Raw genomic sequence first — 24,398 nt, forward strand, 5'->3', positions numbered from 1 at the left:
GGTGTACTAACTCAAAAGATTAACCTCTGATGGTAGGATCGGGGAACAAACATTAATCCAGATTCAGTGGCTAAGGGTCCATACATATGCTTGGATTCGAAAATGAGTATGAGGATCTTGAAATCAATTTGCTGGGGCACAGCTTAGGGAGCACAAGGGCGATGGGTGTGCAGAAATTTGCCTGGGCATACGTGATAGAGAGTTCTGGACTAGCTGGTGTGTGTGAAGAGTGGGGATGAGGAGTCTAGCGAGGAGAGACAAAGAGAGATCTAACTTTGAGGTGATGAAGATGTGGATGAGGGTTTCAGCATGGCAGGTAATGTTCCAGAGTTGGAAGAAGGCAGTATTGGTGATGGGCCAGTTGTGGGGCTGAAATCCCATCTTAGATTAGCATCAGACGGAATGCTAAGGTTGCACACCACTACACCACTAAATTTGCAGCCAAGGGGGTTGATGGAGGTGGGGCCAGACAAATGTATAAATGCTGGCGAGAACTGACCAGGGTCATAAACGGCCATGTCAAAAATAAAATAAGTTCTCTCATACTCACTTTGCTTGTGCTTCTGCTTGCATAAAGATAAATTCCCATTTTCGAGCAAATGCTCTCTGTAGCCGGGCCAAGCTCTCCTAGAAATTGAACAGCCTATATTAAAAGTATGGTCAGCAGAGCCGACATCCAACACCATAATAATATCGGAGTATTGACATCACTGTGTCAGCCGGAGTGGGCCTTTGGCGTAGCGGTAGCATCCCCGCCGCTGGGCCAGAAGGTGTAAGGTTTCGAACCCCGCTCCAGACAGTCCCGGCAAGTGGAGTCGGAGCTCCGGCTCTAAATTCTGGGTTGACATTCAGCGGGATACTTGCGTCCATGGGTGTGGGTGCCCCCCCCCTCGTATGGGTTGTGGGAGCCCGTAAAACACTCCCGCCATAGGACTAACCACCCTAATGGCTGGTACGAAGATGGTTACGGTCACGGAAGGAGCGTTAATCGCGGCCAGAAATCCTTCCACCACTTCATACAGTTCCCCAAAGGGAACAGTGTGAAGACACGTACGACGACGACTGTGTCAGCCAATGAGTTGGAGGTGGGCGGGACTAATGTCATGGCTTACAGCAAACAGAGTCTATTTAAACAGAGTCTCTACAAACTATAGCAAATGGAACTCATGACCGAAACTACAGCAATGTCTACTGATAAAAGCAAGATAACTTCTCCAGGAAAATGTAATGAGTTAGTTATGTACAAATTATGTGCTTAAAATCAATCCCAGTCACTTACAGCAGTGCAGTCTCCAGGCATGATCTGCATTCTAGCCGGGACTTGTGGTGCCACTATATGCAGCCTAAAAAGTATTTGTATTCATGGCAAGTTACTGCTGTTAGTAAACCTCTTAGCTATCTGTCACTGTACTGCAGCCAAGGGAACATACCTATTCATCACTGTGTTGTACCAGTTGTTTTTACTGACATACTTCAGATCTTGGTAATGAAGGCAATGGCAAGTCGTCTGGTGTTAGATTGATATTTGCAGAGTGACCATATTTTTTTTTACATGAAGTTATGTAACAATCTCAGAACAAACCACCGGTATACCAGCCACACTGCTGATAAAGTCACAATAATGACAGTTCGTCTCTGCTCCTATAGTCTGAATGTTATCACCAAGCAACACAACGCCTCCTGGTAATATCAAGTTGGGGAGTGAGTGTTAAAGTTTCTAGTTACAAGTCATCCAAGGTTAAAGCAACATTTCCGTTAGTTTCTATAAGCATTACAGTGAACATTAATTTACCACAAATCCCAGCAATATTAAGGTTATTCACCTCTGACATAGAATTAAGACTAACTCTGTCCTCCCTAAACCTCTCCCTCCATGTAAAGTCTCCTACCCATATTCACGGCCACCCCTCAACCTTGCTATGACACGTGGCCTCTCTACTTCCATGGTCTCGATCACAGACAATGACCACTTCCTTGTACCCCTAACCATCCACATCCCCCCACCAACCCCACTTCCTTCTACATCTGCCACTGCAAACAAATCTCCCGCAAGTCACTTACAATTACACTTTCAAATTCTCAATTGCTTAGCCTTTGGCCTTTCATTTGCCACAATACCTTTGCAGCTGGCGATCTGCTGAACTACACCCGCACCTTCACCTTCGATGCCCGTTTGACCAGTAAATTGTAACTCGCTCCCATCTTGGTCGTTTCCCCTGTTATGGCTCCCATCGTTGCTCCCTGAAGTTCAAGAGGCACAGATTTGAGCATATCTGGCACACAACTAGTTTAGCCATCCGTCACCAGATCTGGCTGGTTCACATCAAGGGCCATCAGGCTTCAGTCTCCTCTCCCCAAATCACCCACTACTCCAGGATCAGCCTGGAGAGCAAAGATAGGTCCTGGTTTCTTTCTTTCATTACCCCTTAAACTCCTCTCCCTAAACCCTCACCTCCAACAGCGTGCTAGGAGCTCACGGACTTTCTATCACTAAGATTCGGACCATACATTCAGCTGCCTCTTTCATATCCCCTCTTTCCCCTTCCTCCCAAGCCAAACCTCCTCCCAGGCTCCCTTCGCCCTATCATTGATCTTTCTCTAGTTTCACTCATAACTTCGCTCGTGCCCTCTCCAAGCTCATCATCAATTCCCCCCCCCCCGTCATGTCTGAATGCCTACAGAATGGCCGGGTTTCCCGGCACGCTGTGGAGTTAAAACTCCACCACGTGCATGTGAGGTAATGGGTAGGTTTCCCGCCCGGAAACCAACCTGATTGACAGGCTGGCTTCCAGTGGGATGGGGAACGCTGGGTGACCAGGACGCCGCAGCAACAGGTTGGTGCTGGGTCCGGGGGGGTGGGGATGTTCCAAGCCCAGGGGTTGGGTGTAGTGTCCGTGTGCAGATAAAGACACTGAAGACAGGAGTTGGTTCATAGGTATTTACTAAGCAAGTCTGGGGGGGGGGTTTCTAAAGGATATACACGATACACAGGCTTATATAGCCCAAGTGGCAATTACCGGTCATTACGCACACCTGGGGCTCTTAAAGGCACATACACCACAATTCCTCCCCTTCTAGCTAACTAGTACATCATATTTTAAGTAATTATTAATTACATGTTATATGCAAAATAATATACATTGCTGTATTAATTAATTATAAGTTAGTCTCTCAGGAGGCTTCCTGACTCGGTCCGGATAACGCCTCGGGGGTGTAGTAGTTTCTGGTGGTGTAGTAGGTTCTTCTGGCAAGGCTGATTCGGCTTGAAGGCCAGTGTCGGGTTCATCGGGCTCCAGTATCACTGGATCGGAGGTAGATATGGGTATCTCTACTTCATCGTTAGATGTATAGAGTGGTGGTGTAGGTTGTCCCTTTTCGGATGACTTGATGATTTGGTCAGCATGGCGCCTTATTATGCTGTCTCCGATGTCCACGGTATACATCAGTGGTCCTAATCGTGTGCAGATAGTTCCAGGCTGCCATTTCTCGGTACGGTAGTCCCGGGCCAAAACCGGTTGGCCTATCTGGAAGGCCCTAGTTGGCCTTTCATTCATGCCCTGAAACTGCCGGTTCTCCACATCCCTTCGGATGTTGGGCTTGACCAAATCCAGCCGGCATCTTAGGTTTCTATTGTAGAACATCATGGCGGGAGTTTGGTTAGTAACCATATGCGTTGCATTCCTATATGCAAATAAGAAGTTATCCACCTTGCGCTGAAGTTTTATGTCTTCATTACCCATGGCCTTGATGGCCTTCTTGAAGGTCTGGACAAACCTTTCAGCCAATCCATTGGTGGCGGGATGGTATGGGGCGGACGTGTAGTGCTTTACCCCATTGTTCTTTAAGAACTTTCTGAATTCTTCGGACACAAATTGCGGTCCATTATCAGAACATATCTGCTCCGGCAGCCCATTCCTGGCAAATATGGTCCTTAATACTGTGATGGTTTTTTCCGTGGTGGTGGAGGACATCTTTATTACCTCCGGCCACTTGGAGTGTGCATCAACTGCGATTAAGAACATTGAGTCCATAAATGGACCAGCAAAGTCGATGTGCACCCTTTGCCAGGGAGATGAGGGCCACTCCCATGGATGTAGAGGGGCCTGTGGCGGAGCATTTTGGACCTTCTGGCATCCTAGGCAGCTCTTGGTCATGTCTTCGATGTCTCCATCGATACCTGGCCACCATACAAACGCCCTAGCTAGGTTCTTCATTTTCACTCCACCCAGATGCCCCTCGTGAAGCTACTTTAGCACTTTATCCTGGAGTTTGGGTGGAATCACCACTCTGGATCCACACATCAAGGTTCCTCGGCACACTGACAGCTGTTCTCTTCTTTGCGAGAATGCTGGCAACAGTGGTTCGCCATGTGCTGGCCATCCCTTCACTGTTAAATCGTAGACCCGTGAGAGAGTAGGGTCATTCCTTGTCTCCCTTTCAATGGCAGAATTTGTCACCGGTAGACATTCCACTATGGTAGAGTGGAATATCTCTACTGGGTCTACTGTAGGTGCCTCTTCTATCGTTGGCAACGGTAGGCATGATAAACCATCAGCATTCCCATGCTGTTTTGACCCTTTGTATTCAATGTTGTATTGGTGTGCCCCTAGAAAAAGGGACCACCTCTGTAGTCTTTGTGCCGTCATAATGGGGACACCTTTTTTAGGGTTGAATATGGAGATGAGGGGTTGATGGTCAGTCAGCAAGGTAAATTTTTGTCCGTGTAGGTAATGGTTGAATTTCTTCACTCCCCATACCAGGCTGAGTGCTTCCCTGTCTATCTGGGCATAGTTACGCTCAGCTGAGTTCAATGAGCGTGACGCAAAAGTTATCGGCCGTTCCGAGCCATCAGGGAATCTATGGGACAATACCGCTCCTATGCCGTAAGGGGATGCATCGCACGCCAGTCTGATTGGTAGTGATGGGTTGTAATGAGCCAAAATTTTCTCGGATGTGATTAAGTCTTTACATTTATGGAAGGCACGTTTACAGTCTTCGTTCCATTTCCAAATCACTCCTGTCTGTAGAAGATCATTAAGAGGGTGTAGAATAGTTGATAAGTTCGGTAAAAATTTATGATAGTAATTTATTAATCCCAGGAATGACCTTAATTGTGAAACATTTTCAGGTGCTGGGGCTTTTTATAACTGCTTCAATTTTCTCAGGTGACTTATGCAACCCTTCCTTATTAATTATGTGGCCACAATATATCTGATTTTGGAAAAATTCGCACTTGGGGCGATTTGCTCGTAGGCCTCGTTCTTTCAGCCTACTGAGCACCTGCTCCAAATTGGCAAGGTGCTCGTTGTCATTTTCTCCTGTTATAAGGATGTCGTCTAGGTAGCATTGAGTCCCCGGAATCCCTTGCAGGACTTGCTCCATAGCTCTTTGCCAGATAGCTGGAGCTGATGCTATTCCAAAAACCAGTCGATTGTACTGGTACAGGCCTTTGTGTGTGTTTATTGTGAGATACTTTTTAGAGGTCTCCTCAACCTCCATCTGTAGATATGCCTGTGCCAAGTCAATTTTTGTGAAACGTTTCCCTCCGGATAGTGAGGCGAAAATATCTTCTATCCTCGGAAGAGGATACTGTACCGTGTGAAGGACCGGGTTTACAGTCACCTTAAAGTCCCCACAGATGCGAATTTTGTTCTGTTCCTCAGAGTTATTTTTCAATGTTTTTTTCATGACTGGAACGATGGGTGTTGCCCATTCGCTCCAATCTATTTTGGATAATACGCCTGCCTTTTCCAAATTCTTCAGCTCTGCCTCGACTGCCGGACGTATTGCGTATGGCACCGGTCTTGCCTTAAAAAATTTTGGAATTGCTGTATCTTCCACTTTTATTGAGGCGGTGATGCCTTTCAAGGTTCCTAGTTTCTCTTGAAACACTTCTTTGGCGTTGGCCAAGATGTCTTTTAATCATTCAGGTATGATGTCATCATTGTTTTTTTCCTTACTGGTCACCGTCAGTGCCTGAATGGAGTGCCAGTCTAAACGTATCTTCCTTATCCATTCACGTCCCAACAACGGTGGACCACCATCTTGTAGAATGTATAAATACAACTTTTGTATTTCTTTGCCGTTGTATACCACAGGCACCCTTATTTTTCCTTTGGGGTAGACTTTCTGCCCCGTATATGTTTTTAAGATAATGGATGTGTCTTTTAGAGGTATATGCAAAAATAGCCTCTCGTAATCGCGTCGATTTATTACGGTTAGAGCTGATCCTGTATCTAGCTCCATTTTAACTGGGGACCCTGCTATTGTGAGGGTAAACCAAATGGTTTGGCAATCCTCTTTGGCAAGTACATTATGTAATTTGAGACAGCTTAGTCTCTTGTTTCCGGAGTCGCTATCGCTCTTCTGGGCTTCGGAGCTATTGTCCGTCATCATTTGTACCTTCCTGTACTTTTCTTTATTGATTTTTTGTTTTCTGTCAGTGGATTTATTTTGTCCAGATTGGCATACCCGTGCAATGTGTCCAATCTTACCACATTGCCTGCATGCTTTGCCCTTGAACCAGCAGTCCCTCTGGTTATGGGTGGATCTGCTGCAGCGATAACATCTTCCGAACTCCTGTGTCATTTTATGGGTGCCGAAGTCCTGTGTCTCTTGTTGTATCTCTGCAGCTCCTTTTGCTGCTGCTTCGTATGATACAGCCATACTGAAAGCTTTGTCCAATGTTAAATCTTTTTCAGAAAGCAGTCTTTTTTGTGTTCCTTCACTTAAGAGACCGCAAACAAATTTGTCTCGAAGATAATCCGATAGTCCTGCTCCGAATTGGCAGTACTTTGATAGCTTTCTTAATTCGGTTAGGTAATCAGCGTTACTTTCATCCTTGTGTTGATTTCTCTTGAAGAACTTGAATCGTTCCGCTATCAGCAGCGGTGTTGGGTTTAAATGCTCCTGCAGGGTATCAACAATTTCTTTAAAAGTCTTGTCCTTTGGTTTGGCTGGAGTGATTAAATTTCGTAACAGCCCGTATGTCTTCGCGCCCATTAAGTTCAGAAGTACTGAAGCTTTTTTTTCATCTGTTATTCCATTTTCAGTGCAATAAACCTCTACTCTTTCCACGTATGTGGTCCAATCTTCTATTTCGCCATCAAAAGCCTCAATATTACCAGATTTAGGCATTTCAGAAAAGATATGGCACTTCCCGCGCTTTTTTTTTTCTTTTTCTTTTTTTCTCTCTCTCTGTAGCAACGATATGGCGCTTCCCGCGCTTTCCCGCCGCTGCTACCGATAACAACGCTGTTTTACTGTGGTTTCCGTTTATTCACTGTTGGAGACTCGTTCCCGACGGAGGTCTAAACGCTGACCTGCTTGCCGCGCCGGCCGTCTCTCGAGTGCACCCTCCCAGTCCGTTATTGCTTGCCTCCGATTTCGCTGCCTGTCTCAGCTGTAGAGCCCGCCGCTGGAGCTCCAGCCTGACGCCCAGGAAGGATTAGCGCAGTACCTGTCACCAGCTTGGCCAACTGGTGAAACCACAGTTTCTCTTACTTCCTTGAGTCTTCTGGACGCTGGAGGAATCGATGTCCTTGAGGTGCTGCCGAATTGCAGGTAAGTCCGTTTCCACTTCGTCGCCACTGTAGTGTCCGTGTGTAGATAAAGACACTGAAGACAGGAGTTGGTTCATAGGTATTTACTAAGCAAGTCTGGGGGGGGGGTTCTAAAGGATATACACGATACACAGGCTTATATAGCCCAAGTGGCAATTACCGGTCATTACGCACACCTGGGGCTCTTAAAGGCACATACACCATAATTGCTCTTAAAGGCACATACACCACATTGGGGGGGTGAGGGGCAGGCTGCTGGTGGGTGAGCTTGGGGGGTTGGGAGGAAGCACTCCTGCTCCTCCTGGCCCACAAGGATTGCTCCTCGAGGCTGTGCTTGCCACACTGCAGCTACCGGGAATCCCAAGCCCCAGGATCCCTGGCTGCCTGCAGTTAAACCTGCACAGCAGGTTAAAATGCCAACCCGCCTCCTGGCAGCGGATTGGCTGCACCCCCCCACCCCATCCGTCTGAGTAAAAGGTGAAAGTGGGCGGGTTGGGGTCAGCTTTTAGATTTTTACAACTTTCATTCTCCCCAACCCCCCACCTCCAACCCACCCATTTTTTCAGGTGAAATTTCCCCCCAAAGTGTCTGAAACACAATAATGAATTGCCTATTGTCTCAGATTGTTATGGATAATAGTTTCAATGGTTGGCATATTAATTTCCGGGTGAGAGCATTGACATACTAATGGCTTCTTTAATTCAAAAGCGCTAGTCACCTCTTACTGTCAAAGGTGCAAAAAAGGATGCTGGATCTTTGAGCAGTAAGCCTTAAAAAATCCTGAACCTGAATTCATATTAGGAACATATTGGCCTAGAAATTCAGTATAGCCACTTTTGGGGCGCTAAAGTCGGGCGGCCGCTAAAGTGTGCGCCCGGCGCAAAGTCACGCCCCCTTCGCCGATATTCAGTCGCATCGCCCCAAGAGGTTGCTGCTGCGCTAAAACAGGCGATGCACGACTATCTTTAGGCGCTAAGCCGGCGGTGCTGAGCGATACCCCCGAGGCCGGGCGCAGCGCCAGTGCGGCGAGTTGCTGATTGACGGCAGACACTCTGGCGCCGGTCGGCTCTTAAAGGGGGAGGGTGGATTTGTTTGCCTGCCACGCCCTGCACACTGCAGCCCTCAACCTAGGCCTGACCACTTCAGCTTCACCTGCACAACGCCCAGGGCTATGGAGAAGGCCAGGGAGAGAGCGCAGCGCTTCAGCGACGGTGACCTGAGGCTGCTGGTTGGCGGAGTGGAGCGCAGGCGCCATGTTCTGTTCCCAGAAGGTGGCAAGAGGCCGCTGCCCAACGCCTACCGGAAAGCCTGGAGGGAGGTCTCAAACAGGGTGTCTTCCAACAGCGTGGTTGCCAGGACTCCTGTGCAATGCCGGAAGAAGTTCAACAACCTCACTCGGGTTGTCAGGGTGAGTACCCTATCCAGTGTCCTCCTCACCCCTGCATGTGCACCTCACTTTATGGGCAAAGGGACCTGAAAGCCCTAATGGCCAGCCCTCATCCAGCAGCTATGGGACTGTCATGAAAATCACTTGCACATTCAGCACTTTACACACTGTACAAGCTATTCGACCATGGGAGGCAGTGCAGACAAGATCAGGGCTTCACACTGTACTTAGAGGCCGTCCTTTCTCTTGCAGGCCAAGGTGGCGCACAACCGGCGCAACCGAACTGAGACCGGGGGAGGCCATCCTGACCTCAACGAGCTCTCCGACCTCGACCAGCGTGTGGAGCGCATTATGGCAGGCCGGCTGATTGGCCCCGTCACCAGTGGAGATGCCGACCCTGTTCTGGGCACCAATGGTAAGGGCATCACCTTTTGGACCTCTCTCGTTCCACTTGCGCATGAGATCAGCATCCTTTGCCACTGTCCGACCAATGCGGTGAATGGCACCACTCATGCCTCCCTCGCTGCCGCCCTGTCCTCACTCTAAAGCTACTCTTGTGCCTTCCTGCTTTCAGATGGTGAATCGCCAGGTGAGGAGGTGGGCCCTCAAGCTGCCACTGTCAGCGCTTCGGAATACGAGGAGGAGGAAGAGGAAGCCGGCCCATCAGTGCCACCCTCAGCCGCGCCAGCCCATGGCGATGTAGGGGACACGTCTTACCTGGAGGGGAGCCGGGGGGAAGGGTCGGAGGAGAGTGAAGCTCCGGGGCCCAGCAGCCTGCAGCAACGCAGGAGGGGTGGGGAAGCTCGGCGGACTTCTCCCCAGAGGGTGAGTGCGGCCTCCAGTCCTGCGACGGTGAGCGCAGAGGAGGTGCGCCTCCTAGAGGAAATGGCCGTCCAGGCTGAGCGCAGGCACACTGAGCTCATGGCTGCAGTGGCAAGGATGCCTGACTCCATAGTGTCTCTGTCAAGGAGTGTGCAGCAATTCAGAGCAGCACAGGCCAGGAGTCTGCAACAATTCAGTGCAGCACAGGCCAGGAGTCTGGAACAATTCAGTGCAGCACAGGCCAGGAGTCTGCAGGACTTCGCGGCAGCACAGTCGGCTTCTAGCCAAGTGCTCAGTCGTGCCGTCCATTCACTGGCTGGTGTCATGCGGACACAGACCAGGGCCACACGGGCACTAACTGCTGCCACCCTCGCTGGATCAGCCAGGCATCGCCAGGGCACTCGCCGCGCAGCAGCAGCCCAGCAGTCTGTTCTTCAGCTGTTTGCTGCGCATGCTGCAGTGCTGGCCCGTGCGAGTGCCAATGTGTCAGGCAACCAGCGAGCACCTGCGATCTGCCAGGTTGCCACCATTCCTGCAGCCGACACTGCCACTCCGCCACTGCAGCTGCCAGGAGCTGCTGGACACACTGCTGCTGCCCAGCCAGAGTTGGAGCAGTCAGCAGCCGGCCACTCCAAGGCCAGAGCTGGTGCAGGCCGACCCCCAAGGGCATCTGCCGTCTCGCCATCTGCCCCTCAGCAGCCTTCCCCCAGCCTTGCTGCAGCCACTGGGCTCCCATTGAGGAGGAGCTGCAGGGCGGGCAGGGGCCAGGCAAGGATGCGCAAGGCATCGCCCTCGCAGGGCAAAAAGTAGAGGTATGCACAAATGCCTTGTGCTTGTTGTAAGGCCGAGACTGGTGCAGTTGTGTTTGTGTAAGGCCGAGACTGGTGTCTTTCTTTCTTTTTGTAAGGCCGAGACTGGTGACTTTCTTTCTTTTTGTAAGGCCGAGACTGGTAGTTTTGTGTTTTTGGAGGGGGCTTCTCCACATGAGGATGTAATGTGGGAAGGGCAGAGGTTTGCAATAAATTATTGTTGTTAAATTGCAGTGTGCATGGTTTTTTTGTTAAGTCCTGGTTGCCCTGCTCGGCTGAGGGCTTGTGGAGCAGCTACATTCATCTGCTGACATTGGCACAAGCCATTCCCTGAGAGGGGGCCTAGAACCGACGTTCAATAAGCCGGCGACGGGTGGCACTTGCACTTTGTGCCTCCCTCCTGTGCTGGTCCTCCTCCTCCTCCTCCTCCTGAGGTGGTCCTCCAATCTCTGGTGGCAGTGCCTGAGTCCTGCGGATAGCCAGGTTGTGCAGCATGCAGCAAACGACCACGAAATGGGAGACTCGCTCCGGCGAATACTGTAGGGCTCCAGCGGAACGATCCAGACAGCGGAACCGTTGCTTCAGGACGCCGATTGTTTGTTCGATGATGTTCCTGGTCGCTTGATGGCTCTCGTTGTATCCCTCTTCAGCAGGGGTGCTGGGCGCACGGAGCGGGGTCATCAGCCAGGTACACAAAGGATAGCCTTTGTCCCCGATAAGCCATCCTCGTGGGTGAGGCTGTGCCTGGAACATGTCTGCCACAGAAGTCTGTCGCAGGATGAAGGCATCGTGGCTGCTGCCTGGAAAGCGGGCATTGACAGTTAGGATGAGCTGCCTGTGGTCACACACCAGCTGGACGTTCAGCGAATGGTAGCCCTTCCGGTTGCGGTAATCCTCGGCATTCTCCAGAGGTGCCTGCAAAGCCACATGCGTGCAGTCAATGGCGCCCTGCACCATGGGGAAGCCCGCGAATGCTGCAAAGCCCATTGCACGCTGTTGCTGCTTGGCAAGGGCCATGGAGAAGGAGATAAACTGACGTCTCCTTTTGAAAAGGGCATTGGTCACCTGGCGGATGCAGCAATGCACGGCGAACTGGGAGATGTTGGCAATGTCCCCAGTAGCGGATTGGAAGGAGCCGGTGGCATAGAAGTTGAAAGCCACCGTCACCTTCACTTCCACCGACAGAGACGTCCTGCTCCTCAACTGTGGCTGCAGAGCACCGCCAAGCAGCTGGCAGATCTCTGTGACCACGTCCCTTCTGAATCGCAGCCTCCGAACACACTTCTCGTCAGACATGTTGAGATAGGAGAACTGCTGGCGGTATACCCTGGGTGGGTAAGGCCTCCTTTCCCGACGCCTGTTGCCCCCTCTCCGTCTGGCCAGGGCTGCCACTCTCTCACGGCGTCTGTGAGCCCTTTGGATGTAATTGAGAAAGCCAGCGTTGACACCCATTGCAGCCCCCATAATATGCTGGCAAACAATGAGATGTCAATGAAGGCAAAGACTAGTGGAAAGCTGTGGCCTGAAGCCAGAAGTACCTGTCCGAGTGTTGGGCCAAAGCAGAAAGCTATCTACCTTGGTCTCTCTCCAAAGATCCGTTTCTCAAGAAGGAGTGCTGCGAAATGGCAGCCTTTTATAGTGCAGGAGGAGTGCCCTTTAATTTGCGCCCCCCGCGCCCCGCATCGGCTGCGCACCGTTCCACTCTAACAGTCGCTAGGGGCGCCAGGCGCACAATGGGGCGTCGCCACTGAAGTTCCGGTTGGGGGCGCACAAAGGGCGTTGCACGAGGAAATGACGTCATGATCTGCGCGCGCAGCTGAGCGCGCGCAAAGACTTTGCGCCGCCACTAAATCTCTAGTGAAGTTGGGGCGAGGCGCAGATCGCGCTGCGCCCTAGCGCCCGACATCTACTCCTCCTAAGGCGCTAATGGCTGGCGCAACCAACTGAATTTCTAGGCCATTATAACTTAAACCGAAAATCCCTGCTTGGTCAAATAGCCAATAATTCCCAGTGGTGACAAAAGCCATCAAAAAAACACCAATAACATTTTGGGTTTTATAAATAGGAGCATGGAGCACAAAATTATTGTAGAAAACATTGGTTAGGCCACAGAAAAGAGTGTTTTTGGGCACCCCATTATAGAAAAGATGTTAAATACAGTGTAGATTCACTAGGATGGAAATGGGAAGCTATAATTATAAGGGAAGACTTGAGATACTAGGGGGTAAAGTTAGGTTGCTTTGCGCCTCCCGTTAGCACCCCAGGGAGGTGCTAACGTGGCGCAATGCCCCTAGCGCCAGGGCACAGCGGCACAAACGCCTCCTGCAAAATTCAGCGGGAGGTTAGCGGCGGCGGTAGCAGATAGCACCCTGCGGCGCTGTGCTGCCGGCGATGATGTCATCGCTGTGCGCAGCGCCCCGCTCGCGCCCTGGCCGCAAACTTCGGTAGCGCCCCCTGACCTATTGCCAAACGATATGTCCGACAGGGTCAGGGTGGCAGTTTAGCAGCTGCGGCGGCGCAGGTTAAAGTTCAGGTGTCGGGCGTCCATTTTTTTTTAGGCTGACTGCCAGCACCTGCCCCCTTCCCCTTTTTTCTTTGGGGTGCCGGCTGCGATCGCTCAGCCCGGCACTCCTCGAGTAGCAAGCTGCTTTCCCGGCACCCCGCTCCCCAGTGGTCCAGTAGGGCCCCGGTGTGCTCAGCGCTGGGCCCCTCCTCTTTATTCAGGGGAGGGAGGCCTGCAATTCCGTGGCGCTACGTGCCGACGCGCATGGTGCTGTTGCACGTAGTACCGCGGTATTCAGTTGTAGCGCCCCAGGAAGGATGTGGAGCGCTTCCAGTAGAGCCCCGCCTCCTGCTTGGGGTGCTATCATTGAATTTACAGCACAGGGGTGCTAACTTTTTCAGGGCGCTACAAAGTTAGCGCCCCAAAAGAGGCTCCACCGAATTTCTCCCCCGAGGACTATTTCCAGTGGAACAGAGAAGGCTAATAGGAGATTTAATAGGGATATTCTTCTGCTTGGAAAGTGAGTGACGAGAGGTCATCAATTTAAAATTGCCACTAAGAGAATGAGGCGAGAGGTTAATGAAACTTCTTCACACAGAGGGTTGTTGCAGCATGGAATTCTCTGTCCCAGGGAGTGATTGAGGCAGATAACGTTACATTTTTAGGGGAAAATTGGATAAGTATTTGAAGCAGAGGAAGATACAGAGCTATGGGGAAAGAGCATGGCTGTGGCATGTGTTTCGCACTGCTCTAGCAAGGATCCAGCTCGTGCACAATGAGCCAAAAGGCCTCCTCTGGTGCTGTTAACTTCTATGGTTCTATGGACACAATCCCAGGCGTCAGAAGTGCATGTTCAATAGGCCTGCTACACTGATAAATCTTTGTCATCCTGCCAGTGGATGCAGCCGGCATCAACTGCATTAAAGTTAAGGCTGTGCGGCAGATTTTCCCCTCAGTCAATATGGTTGTGCAGATGCAGGACAGGCGCAGTGAGATTAGAAAATCAGGTATCAGGTGCGTTTTGTGCCTGCTTCCTTCTACTCGCGATTTGTGTGCTAACGTTTTGGTGGATATCCCATGACATAAACTCATTAAGGTCCCAAAATACATGCAAAAATATTTAAACGAATGGTTGCCACAATTTCTCAGCTTTTGGTGCTAGGATTGAGCTTTTTGCATTCAAAGCAGAGTCCCAATTTTTTAAAAATGGTTGTAATTTTAATTGTTAATGTTTCAAATGGAGTCTTGTTCTCTGCTGAAAGCGGTTTGCCATTGTTTTGACATGTGCTATGTCTGAGCAGCATTTGTAACAATTTCAAGGCTTTGTTTGTAGTTGTCTCATTCAATCGCATTATGGGATCCTGCATGAGAAACAGTCCTAAAATAATTAGTCCATGACTCATTTAACATGCGCTTCATAATTTGAGCATTAATCAGTTCATTGCAATTTAAAATTCAAACTCAAAACTATTTTAAAGCTTGAGAGGCATTTTCTAAAAGCTGAAGCGTGTGAGATATTTTTAAGTACCTAATGATGATGATACTCATATGTTTGGTGAGTCACTCAATGCTTATCTAAACAGTCGGTAAAAGCTGTCCTTCAAGATAAATGAATCAAGAGGATACTCACAGCTTCGTAGTCTGCTAACTCGAGCCGTGCTTTATTTTGCATTGTTCGCTTGCAGAGGTAAACCGCTGTGAATAGAAGCAAATTAATTATTGCAGCCTTGTAGAAGAAAAAGAACCAATGGGGTATTGATTTTTTTTTTACACAGCAAGTTGTTACGATCTGGAATGCACAGCCTGAAAGGGTGGTGGAAGCAAATTCAATCGTAACTTTCAAAGGGAACTGGATATATACTTGGAAAGGAAAGATTTGCAGGGCTGTGAGGAAAGAGCAGGTGAGTGGGACTAATTGGATATCTCTTTCAAAGAGCCAGCACAGGTGCGATGGGTCGAATAGCATCCTACTGAACTGTGTGATTCTAAGCAATAAAAATGAAACAGACTGAACATAATAATGGACATGTAAAAGTCTGCATTTTAAACTAGGATGCACAATGATTGACTTGCCTTGTTGCACTACAGTCAATTTAAATTAACCTAATTAACAAAGAGACTTTACTAGAGACATAAGCATCACAAATCTCCTCAGGGTGTCGCCCCATTCGCTGCTGCAACTTTGGCGGACGATCTGCAGAAATCTTGGATAGGTGGGTGAATGGGGTTTCTGCTGATTTTCTGCCGAAGTTACGGTGGCCAATCAGCGAGGACCACCAAGGAAATTCCCAACGAAGCTGTATTGTAGTGTCAGCTTTGCTCAGTTGGTAGCACTTTGGTGGATGGTGGCAGGGAAGTCCTATGCTGTGTATGAAAGACTGGTATTTAGAGGTCCTTAGTCGATGAGAACCATATAAATATATGTATAAATTTAAGTGCAGCCATTGACCAACTAATCTTACCCATAATTCCCTATGAAAATATTAAGGCTTGTTCAAAATGCAGTTTTGACTAAGCTCTGATAACAAGCAGCCACAGGCTGCGAGTGAAGGTTAAATTGTTAAATAACGTATTATAATGCTAAGCTTAAGAGTTCGCTTAACACTGCTTGTACCAGGGAAGCTAGAAATAAGAGAGATAAAGGCCTAGAAATTCAGTATAGCCACTTTTGGGGCGGTAAAGTCGGGCGGGCGCTAAAGTTAGCGCCCGCCGGAAAGTGGAGGCCACTTCGCCGAAATTCAGTAGCTTTGGCCAAGGAGTTTGGGCGAGCGCTGAAACTGGCGTTGCACTCCTATCTTTAGGCGCTAAGCCGGCGGTGCGGACTGATAACGCCGAGGCCGGGCGCAGCGCAGGTGCGGTCATGTTTTGATTGACAGCAGACACCCTGACGCCGGCCAGCTCTTAAAGGGGGAAGGGTCGACTTTGTCTGCAGCCACGCCCTGGATAGTGGAGCCCTGCAGCTAGGCCTGGACACTGCTGGTGGACCCAAATAGCGCCTGAAACCATGCAGAAGGCCCGTGAACGAGCGCAGCGCTTCTCAGAGCATGCTTTGAGGGTGCTGCTTAGGGGGCTGGAAAAGAACAGAGAGATCTTGTGCCCGGACAGTGGCAAGAAGGCTCCCAGGAGGCAGTACAGGAGAGCCTGGAGGGAAATCGCCCTGAGGGTGTCAGCCAACAGCGATGTCCCCAGGACTGCTGACCAATGCCGCAAGAAGTACAACGACCTCAGTCGGTTGGTCAGGGTGAGTACCCTTTCCAGTGTCCTCCTCATCCTTGCATGTGCACCTCACATTATGGGCAAAGGGACCTCAAAGGCCGAATGGCCAGCCCTCCTCCCGCAGCTATGGCACTGGCATGATCATCAATAGCACTCTCTGCACTTAACACACTGGCCAAGCTATTCGACCATGGGAGGCAGTGCACACAACAACAGGGCACCACACTGTACTTAGAGGCCGTCCTTTCTCTTGCAGGCCAAGCTGGCGCGGAATTTGAAGAGCCAGACTGTCACCGGGGGAGGCCGTCCCCAGTTCCAGCAGCTCAGTCAGCTGGAGGAGAGCGTGGCTCGACTCGTGCGTGGCCGGGTGACTGGCCCCGTTGCTATTGGAGATGCCGACCCTGTGCTGGGACCCAATGGTAAGGACATGACCGTTTGGACCTCTCTGGTTCCCCTTGCGCTTCAGATCTACATCCTTTGCCACTGTCCCACCAATGCGCATAATGGCACCACTCATGCCTCCCTCGCTGACGCCCTGTCCTCACTCTAAAGCTACTCTTGTGCCTTCCTGCTTTCAGCTGGTGAGGAGGAGGTCCCTGAAGCTGAGAGTGCCAGTCCCTCGGAAGAGGAGGACGACACATCGGGGGAACCCTCATCCGCGCCAGGGGATGGCAATGGAGGGGACACGTCTTGCCTGGAGGAGAGCCAGGGGGAAGTGTTGCAGGGGGGTGTAGCTCCTGGGCCCAGTGGCGTCCAGGCACGCGGGAATGGTCGGGCAGCACGGCTGCCTTCTCCCCAGAGGGGGGAAGTGTTGCAGGGGAGGGCAGTTGCTGGGCCCAGTGGCGTCCAGGCACGCGGGAAGGGTCGGGCAGCACGGCGGCCTTCTCCCCAGAGGGGGGAAGTGTTGCAGGGGAGGGCAGTTGCTGGGCCCAGTGGCGTCCAGGCATGCGGGAAGGGTCGGGCAGCTCGGCGGCCTTCTCCCCAGAGGGAGAGTCCGCCCTCCAGTCCGGAGACGGTCCTCGCCCAGGAGGTGCGCCTCCTTGATGAAATGTCCGCGGCCTCGGAGCAGCGCCACAACGAGTTCATGGGGGTTGTGGGACAGTTGCCTCAGGCCATTGAGTCCCTGGCTCATAGTGTGGCCAATTTCGGGGACTCACAGGCCAGGGGTGTCGAGCAACTCACGGCAGCACAGGCCAGGGGTGTCGACCAACTCGCGGCAGCACAGGACGCGAGTTGCAAGTTCATGAGTGGTGCCGTCCAGACACTGACTGATCTGATGCGGGCACAGACCAGGGCAGTTCGCGCACTCACTTCTGCCACACTCGCTGTGTCACGGAAGCATCGCCAGGGCACCCGCCGCCCTGCTGCAGCACAGCGGTCTGGCCTTCACCAGATTGCAGCGCTTGCTGCAGTGCCAGGCCGGCCGAGTGCCAGTGTCTCTGGCGACCAGCGAGCGCCTGGCATCAGCCAGCTTGCCCCCATTGCTGCAGCTGCCACTGCTACTCCCCCAGCCAAGGTGCGACGAGCTGCTGGAGAGACTGATGCTGGCCAGCCACAGCTGCAGCAGTCAGCAGCCCGCCCCTCCAGGGCCGGACCTCGTCTAGGCCGACCCCCAAGGGCATCTGCCGTCACGCATTGTGCCCCTCAGGAGCCTTCCCCCAGCCTTGCAACACCCACAGGGCCCAGGTTGAGGCGGAGCAACAGGTCGGGCAGGGGCCGGAGAAGCCTGCACAAGGACTCGCCCTCTCGGCACACCAAGTAGAGTGTCTTGCCAACTGTTTTTTTTATATGGGGGTGTTTGTGTTCTGGAGGGGGGGGCTTATTTTGGTAAGGCCGAAGATGAAGGCAAATGTTTTTTTATATGGGGGTGTTTGTGTTCTGGAGGGGGGGGCTTATTTTGGTAAGGCCGAGGATGAAGGCCAATTGGAAGGACAATTTTTGTTATTCCTCCCCAGGTTGTGGGAGTGAGATATGTTTTTGACTGTTTTTTGGGGGTCTTGTCTGTTTTTCTGTTTCATGTGGGAAGGGCCCTGAGTCTGTTAAATAAAGCTTTTTATTTATTCAGCTTGTCCAGGTGTCATGTTTCAAGTGGTTGTTGCGTTAACCGGCTGAGGGCTTGCGGAGCGGCTGCATTCAGGTGCGTTCATTGCCACAAGCCATTCCCTGACAGGGGGCCTAGAAGTGTCGTTCAATAAGCCGCCGGCGGACGGCCCTTGGACCTTGTGGCTCCCTCCTGGGCTGGTACTCCTCCTCCTCCTCCTCCTCCTCATGGTCCTCCTGCTCGTCCTCCTGAGGTGGTGGTCCAACGCGAGGTGGCAGTGCCTGAGTCCTGCGGATAGCCAGGTTGTGCAGCATGCAGCAAACGACGACGAACTGGGAGACTCTATCCGGCGAATACTGTAGAGATCCGCCGGAACGATCCAGGCAGCGGAACCGTTGCTTGAGGATGCCAATCGTTTGCTCTATGATGTTCCTTGTGGCTTGATGGCTTTCGTTGTATGCCTCCTCCGCAGGGGTCCTGGGCGCGCGGAGCGGGGTCATGAGCCATGTACACAAAGGGTAGCCCTTGTCCCCAATAAGCCATCCCCTTGGTGGAGGCTGTGCCTCGAATATGTCAGCCACAGTAGTCTGGCGCAGGATAAATGCATCGTGGCTGCTTCCTGGAAAGCGGGCATTGACAGCTAGGATGCGCTGCCTGTGGTCACACACCAGCTGTACATTGAGGGAATGGTAGCCCTTCCGGTTGCGGTAATCCTCGGCATTGTCGATAGGTACCCGCATAGCCACATGCGTGCAGTCAATGGCGCCCTGCACCATGGGGAAGTCGGCGATCCTGGCAAATCCGACTGCACGCTGCTCCTGCCTCTCTAGGGTCATGGGGAAGGAGATGAATTGGTGTCTCCTTGCGAAAAGGGCATCGGTGACCTGCCGGATGCAGCGATGCATGGCGAACTGGGAGATGTTCGCTATGTCCCCAGCAGCGGCTTGGAAGGAGCCGCTTGCATAAAAGTTCAGAGCCACCGTGACCTTCACTTCCACCGACAGAGACGTCCTGCACATCAGCTGTGGACGCAGATCTCTGTGAAGCAGCTGGCAGATCTCTGCAACCACCTCCCTTCTGAAGCGCAGCCTCTTAACACAATGCGCGGCAGTCATGGTGAGATAGGACACCTGCTGCCGGTATTCCCTGAGTGGGTAAGGCCTACGTTGCCGACGCCTGATGGCCCCTCTGCATCTAGGCATGGCTGGCCCTCTCACACAGCGTCTGCGAGCCCTTCGCACATAATGCTGGAACTGAGGGTTGGAACCCCATGCAGCCCCCATAATAAACTTGCAAACAGTGAAATCACAATGAGTCTAATTTCCAAGCTCTGGCCAGAAGCCAAAAATACCTCTCCTATGTTGTCCCAAATCAGTAAGGTCTGTTCCTTGGTCTCTGTCCAGAAATCCAAAGCACTAAAGTCATTGCAGCAAAATGGCTGGCCTTTATAGTTCAGTCTAAGTGCCCTTTAATTAGCGCTCCCCGAGGCCTGCAGGGCCTCTGCTGCGTTCCAGTTCACAGTTCTTAACAGCGCCACGCCCACATTGGGCGGGCGCCAGTGAATTTCCGGTTTGGGGCGCACAAACAGCGTTGCACGACGAAATGACGTCATAAGCTGCGCGCGCAGCTGAGCGGGCGCAAACACTTTGCGCCGGCGCTAAATGTCAACTGAAGTTGGGCGTAGGCGCAGATCGGACTGCGCCCGGGCGCTAAGTGCCTAGCGCTGGAAATCTACCCCTCTTAAGGCGTTAACGGCTGGCGAACGCTACTGAATTTCTAGGCCAAAGTAAATTCCAATGAGGTGAAGAACGTATAAACGAGATAACGATGAACATGATGAAGTCGTAGGAAAAGTACTGGAAAAGGCGGGGCCAAGATGTTACCCTTAGTCTGAGTGACAATGATATTTTGACCATTAGAACCAATTAAAGGTGATTTCGTTAAAGACCATAAATGGACAATGGCCAAACTAGCTTTTGATAAGAAAATGGTTAAAACCTCGATACTCAAAGAACAACTTCACATAGACCTACTGCGAGAACAAAGGAACAGACTGAAGACAACGTGTCCGAGAGGCTCCAGAGACCAAGGGCTGTGAGCTACTCGTTAAACTATCGCCTGTTGTTAAGTATATTACGCTGTAAGCTTAATAAATTCTTGATCTATTGCCCAAGTACTACTGGTTGCTACCTATTTTGGTGTCTTGTCCAAGAACTCTGAGATCATCATTTAAAGATCTTATAGCTGGGAATGTCCTTGTCACGAGCACCTCTAACATCCAGTACCTAGACGCGAGGATGAACCTTTCAGCAGCAGAAGTGGGGCCCACCTGAGAATCCTGGTCTGGACCCCCAATGAAAATCATGGCTCAATTACAGATAGCAATCTTATAAAGGGGGCTAATTGTGCATATTTCTAAAAATTCTTTGTCGCCAGTGCAGGCTGGGGTACTAGCGGCTGATCAGCGCCACCTTCCCCAGCCCCCTCTCTGACTGGTGCCCAAGATGTATCCATAGTCATAAGGACACCCATTGTTAATATTTTATTTTCATGCGGTAAGCTCCCCTGATCCCAAATACTCTGGTGATATCAGGAGCAAAGTTCACCTGCTTGTTTATTTTCAGAGCCTTGAAAATACTGAGAAACTGCTGCAAAGTTGGAGGTGCTATTGAGGCCCTGTATGTCTACTCTGGTGTCAGTAAAAAATCCCATGGCACTAATCAAAGAAAAGCAGGAAATTCTGTGTGTCTTGGCCACCATTCCTCCCTTGACCAAAAATATCAAACGTAGATTATCTGCTCATTCATTCATTTGCTGCGTGTGGGACCTTGCTGTGTGCAAATTGGCTGCTGCATTTGCCTACAAAAATAATCGTGATTCCACTTCAAAAGTAATCCATTGGTTGTGAAGCACACTGGGATGTCCTGTGGATATGAAAGTGCTATATAAAATGCAAGTTGTTTCTTTGTTTAAAAAAAAGCATCATGGAGCTTCATGGTAGTTTCAATTCTTGGAACAGTATCTTCCAAAACTGCTTTGGAACTGGCAAATAGGGTCCAAAAGAGGTTTGAGTTACTGGAAGCATGATTGACCTAATTTACCAGACAGTCACACTCTGGTGTCTAGGAATAAGGTACTGTACTAGATAGTTGATTAGATGCAGGTCAATGGCTGACTGAGGGCCAGAAGGAAATGTCTAACTGGATAGATACCCTAACATCTTGTAATTCCTATTGACACTACATTTACCTTTTAAAAACTGTCACTGTACCACATGCCACAGAAGGGAAAAGACAACGGCCGGAATTTTCCCATTGCTGTGCACACGGGTTTGGAGGTGGGTCAGCTGTAAAAGTTGCAGGATTAGGAAGCATGTCAGGAAGCCGTCGTCATCTCGCCTCCTCGCGTGCGTGTTTAACTCGGGCACATTACCCAGCGTGTCACGGACCCGATCCGCAGAGGTGGCTGACCTAATTCAACTCATTAAATCCTGGTAATCAGACCCTTAACTGGGTTTTTAACTGCAACTTCTGGATTTAACGGCATGAGCAGGGGAAGCACGCAGCTCAGGAACCTCGCTTGTGAAGGGGAGGCAGGTGCTGAGTGGCCATTGTGAGAGGGCAATAAATGACAGCTGGGAATACCTGATAAATACACACATCTTACACCTCATTAGTTGCCTAAGGGAAAGGCTCTTGCTGACTCCATTTTGTGCACAGATTTAGATTTCTGGAGTTTGCAGGTCATTTCTGCAACCTCGGAAGCCACTCTCACCACATTGCTAGTCAGTATTAGAACATTGAGGGATTGGCCCTCTGATCGCTACTTGACCTGCCATTTACGACACCAGCATGGGTGCTGCTTATACTGTCTCACCTTGGTTCCCAGAATTGGATCAAGATGAGCCCCACCACCAACACCAGCAGCAACCACAACAGCAACCTTCTCTTCAATGACCTGATGCTCCACAGGAGAGACGGGGGCACCACAGGGCTGCAGCACGCTGGAAGCGATACCCCCAACACAGGGTATACAGGCAGAAGATGAGCGTCCTCAACATGACTGAGCAGCAGTGCCAAAGGAGGCTCAGGCTATTGCGCCAGGTCGTTGCAGACATTTGTAGCTTACTGGAACAAGACCTGCTGCCCAGAGGTCCTGGCGGACACTCCTTACCAGTGGCTGTCAAAGTCACCGCCGTCCTCAACTTCTTCGCCTCAGGCTCCTTCCAGGGATCTGCAGCAGACATTTGCGGGATCTTGCAGTCAGCCGCCCTCAGATGCATCACACAGGTGAACGATGCAATGTTTCACAAGTCAGCCAATTATATCAACTTTGTCACTGATGAAGCCAGTGTTACTGAGCGAGTGCTGGGCTTTGCGGCTCTGGCTGACTTCCCACAGGTGCAGAGCATTATTGACTGCACACGTGGCCATGAAGGCACCCCATCATCACCCAGGAGTGTTTGTGAACCGCAAAGGCTTCCACTTAATGTGCAGCTCGTCTGCAACCATAAAAGGATCATCATGCATGTGTGCACCAGATTCCCTGGCAATTGTCATGACTCTTTCGTGCTGTGCCAGTCCACCCTCCCTCAGTTCTTCGCACCTCCAAACAGACTTACTGGCTGGCTGCTTGGAGACAAGGGCTATCCACTGAAGACGTGGCTCATGACACCCCTGAGGAGGCCAAGTACTGAGGCCGAGGAGCGTTATAATGAGCGCCACATTTCCACCAGATGTGTCATAGAACAAGCAATAGGCATGCTGAAGATACATAAATAGGGAGGTGGCAGAGGCTTTAAACAAGTAAGATGGGGGAGGGATCTACAAGAAACGTAACCAGCCTAAATATAAATAAAACAGGAAAAGAGAGCATAGGAAAGAATAAAGTAAGGGAGGACATTGATGGCAAGGGAATAAACAGAGTGAGAGAACAGGGGCAGGATTTTCATTGGGCCATGGAGGCGGGATTGGATGCGTGTGGGGGGTTAAAATCTCGAAATCGGGGGGCATGAACCCATCCCGCCCCCAACCCGCCTCCATGCCAGTTTCAAAGGAGGCGGGTACCCACCCTGCACTGGGACCCGCCTCCCCAAGGCGGGAAGGAGATTAGTGCCAATTAACTGCCTGTTAACAGGTAGTTTTTAGCCTAATCCCTATTTTTATTCCTGAAGTGTGGGATTCCCGAAGGCTCCAAACCACGCCAAGTTAGCGATGTGGGCCGTCGGGCTGAAGGACTTGGAGGGTTCGAGATGTCCAGTGTCCAGGTGAGTGATGGGTGCATGAGTGAAGAGGTAAGTGTGTTTGGTGTGTGTAAAGTGTTTAAAGAAGTTTTACTTACCTTTACTGCCTTCCTTCCTTCAGGTCTCGGGAGTCCCTCATCTCACCGGCACAGAAAGCAGAATGGCTGCGAGCTGTCAAAAGTTGCAGCATTCAGCTTTCTGTTCTTGAGAGATCTTTAAATCAGCCTGAGAGGAAGGAATTAACTTAGTGTACAGATTGTCAGTGTTTAACAGCTTCAAAGAGCTGTCAAACGCTGATATTTCATCTGTCAAAAGCTCTTGGCAGATGAAATGTCAATCTGTGACGTCACCTGTTGCCGGGTGGCCCTTAATTGGCCTGCTGAGCCCGCTGGGCAGGCTCAACAAGGTCAATCAAGGGAAAATCATGTGGGTTGGCCACAACTCAATGGAGGCGGGACTACAACCCTGAAAGTTGTAGTCCCACCTCCTACACGCATCCAGAATGAAAATCCAGCCCCAGGAGTCTAAAAAGATCATTAAATATAAAGTGAGAGGAAATCCTATTAAAAATGAGTTAAACTGTCTGTACAGCAATGCACACAGAGTCCGTAATAAAACAGGGGAGCTGGAGGCAATCATGCGTTGCGAGGAACCAGACATAGTAGGGATTACTGAGACATGGCTACAGCAAAATCAGGACTGGGAATTAAACATTGTAGGGTATAACATATTTAGAAAAGATAGAGAGGGAAAAAGGGGAGGTGGAGTAGCTGTACTTATTAGGGATAACATAATGGCAGTAGAAAAAACTGACAT

At 50.7% G+C, this 24,398-nt stretch overlaps 1 protein-coding gene across 2 annotated transcripts in view; it reads right to left on the minus strand.

Moving 5' to 3' along the window:
- The window catches only part of LOC147121012 (regulator of G protein signaling 7), a 611,953-nt gene that overhangs the window by 83,442 nt on the left and 504,113 nt on the right, over nt 1–24,398 (minus strand). For both annotated transcript variants that reach the window (XM_085980288.1, XM_085980298.1), the window contains exons 7-8: nt 14,714–14,778; nt 551–627 (exon numbers count right to left, since the gene is read on the minus strand). In XM_085980288.1, coding sequence (XP_085836414.1) covers nt 551–627; nt 14,714–14,778 — 142 coding nt within the window. The remainder of the gene's footprint in view (nt 1–550; nt 628–14,713; nt 14,779–24,398) is intronic.

This window comes from Somniosus microcephalus, chromosome 3, assembly GCF_052327205.1.
Source record: "Somniosus microcephalus isolate GS21.2 chromosome 3, FLI_Smic_1.0, whole genome shotgun sequence".
Taxonomy (NCBI): Eukaryota; Metazoa; Chordata; class Chondrichthyes; order Squaliformes; family Somniosidae; genus Somniosus; species Somniosus microcephalus.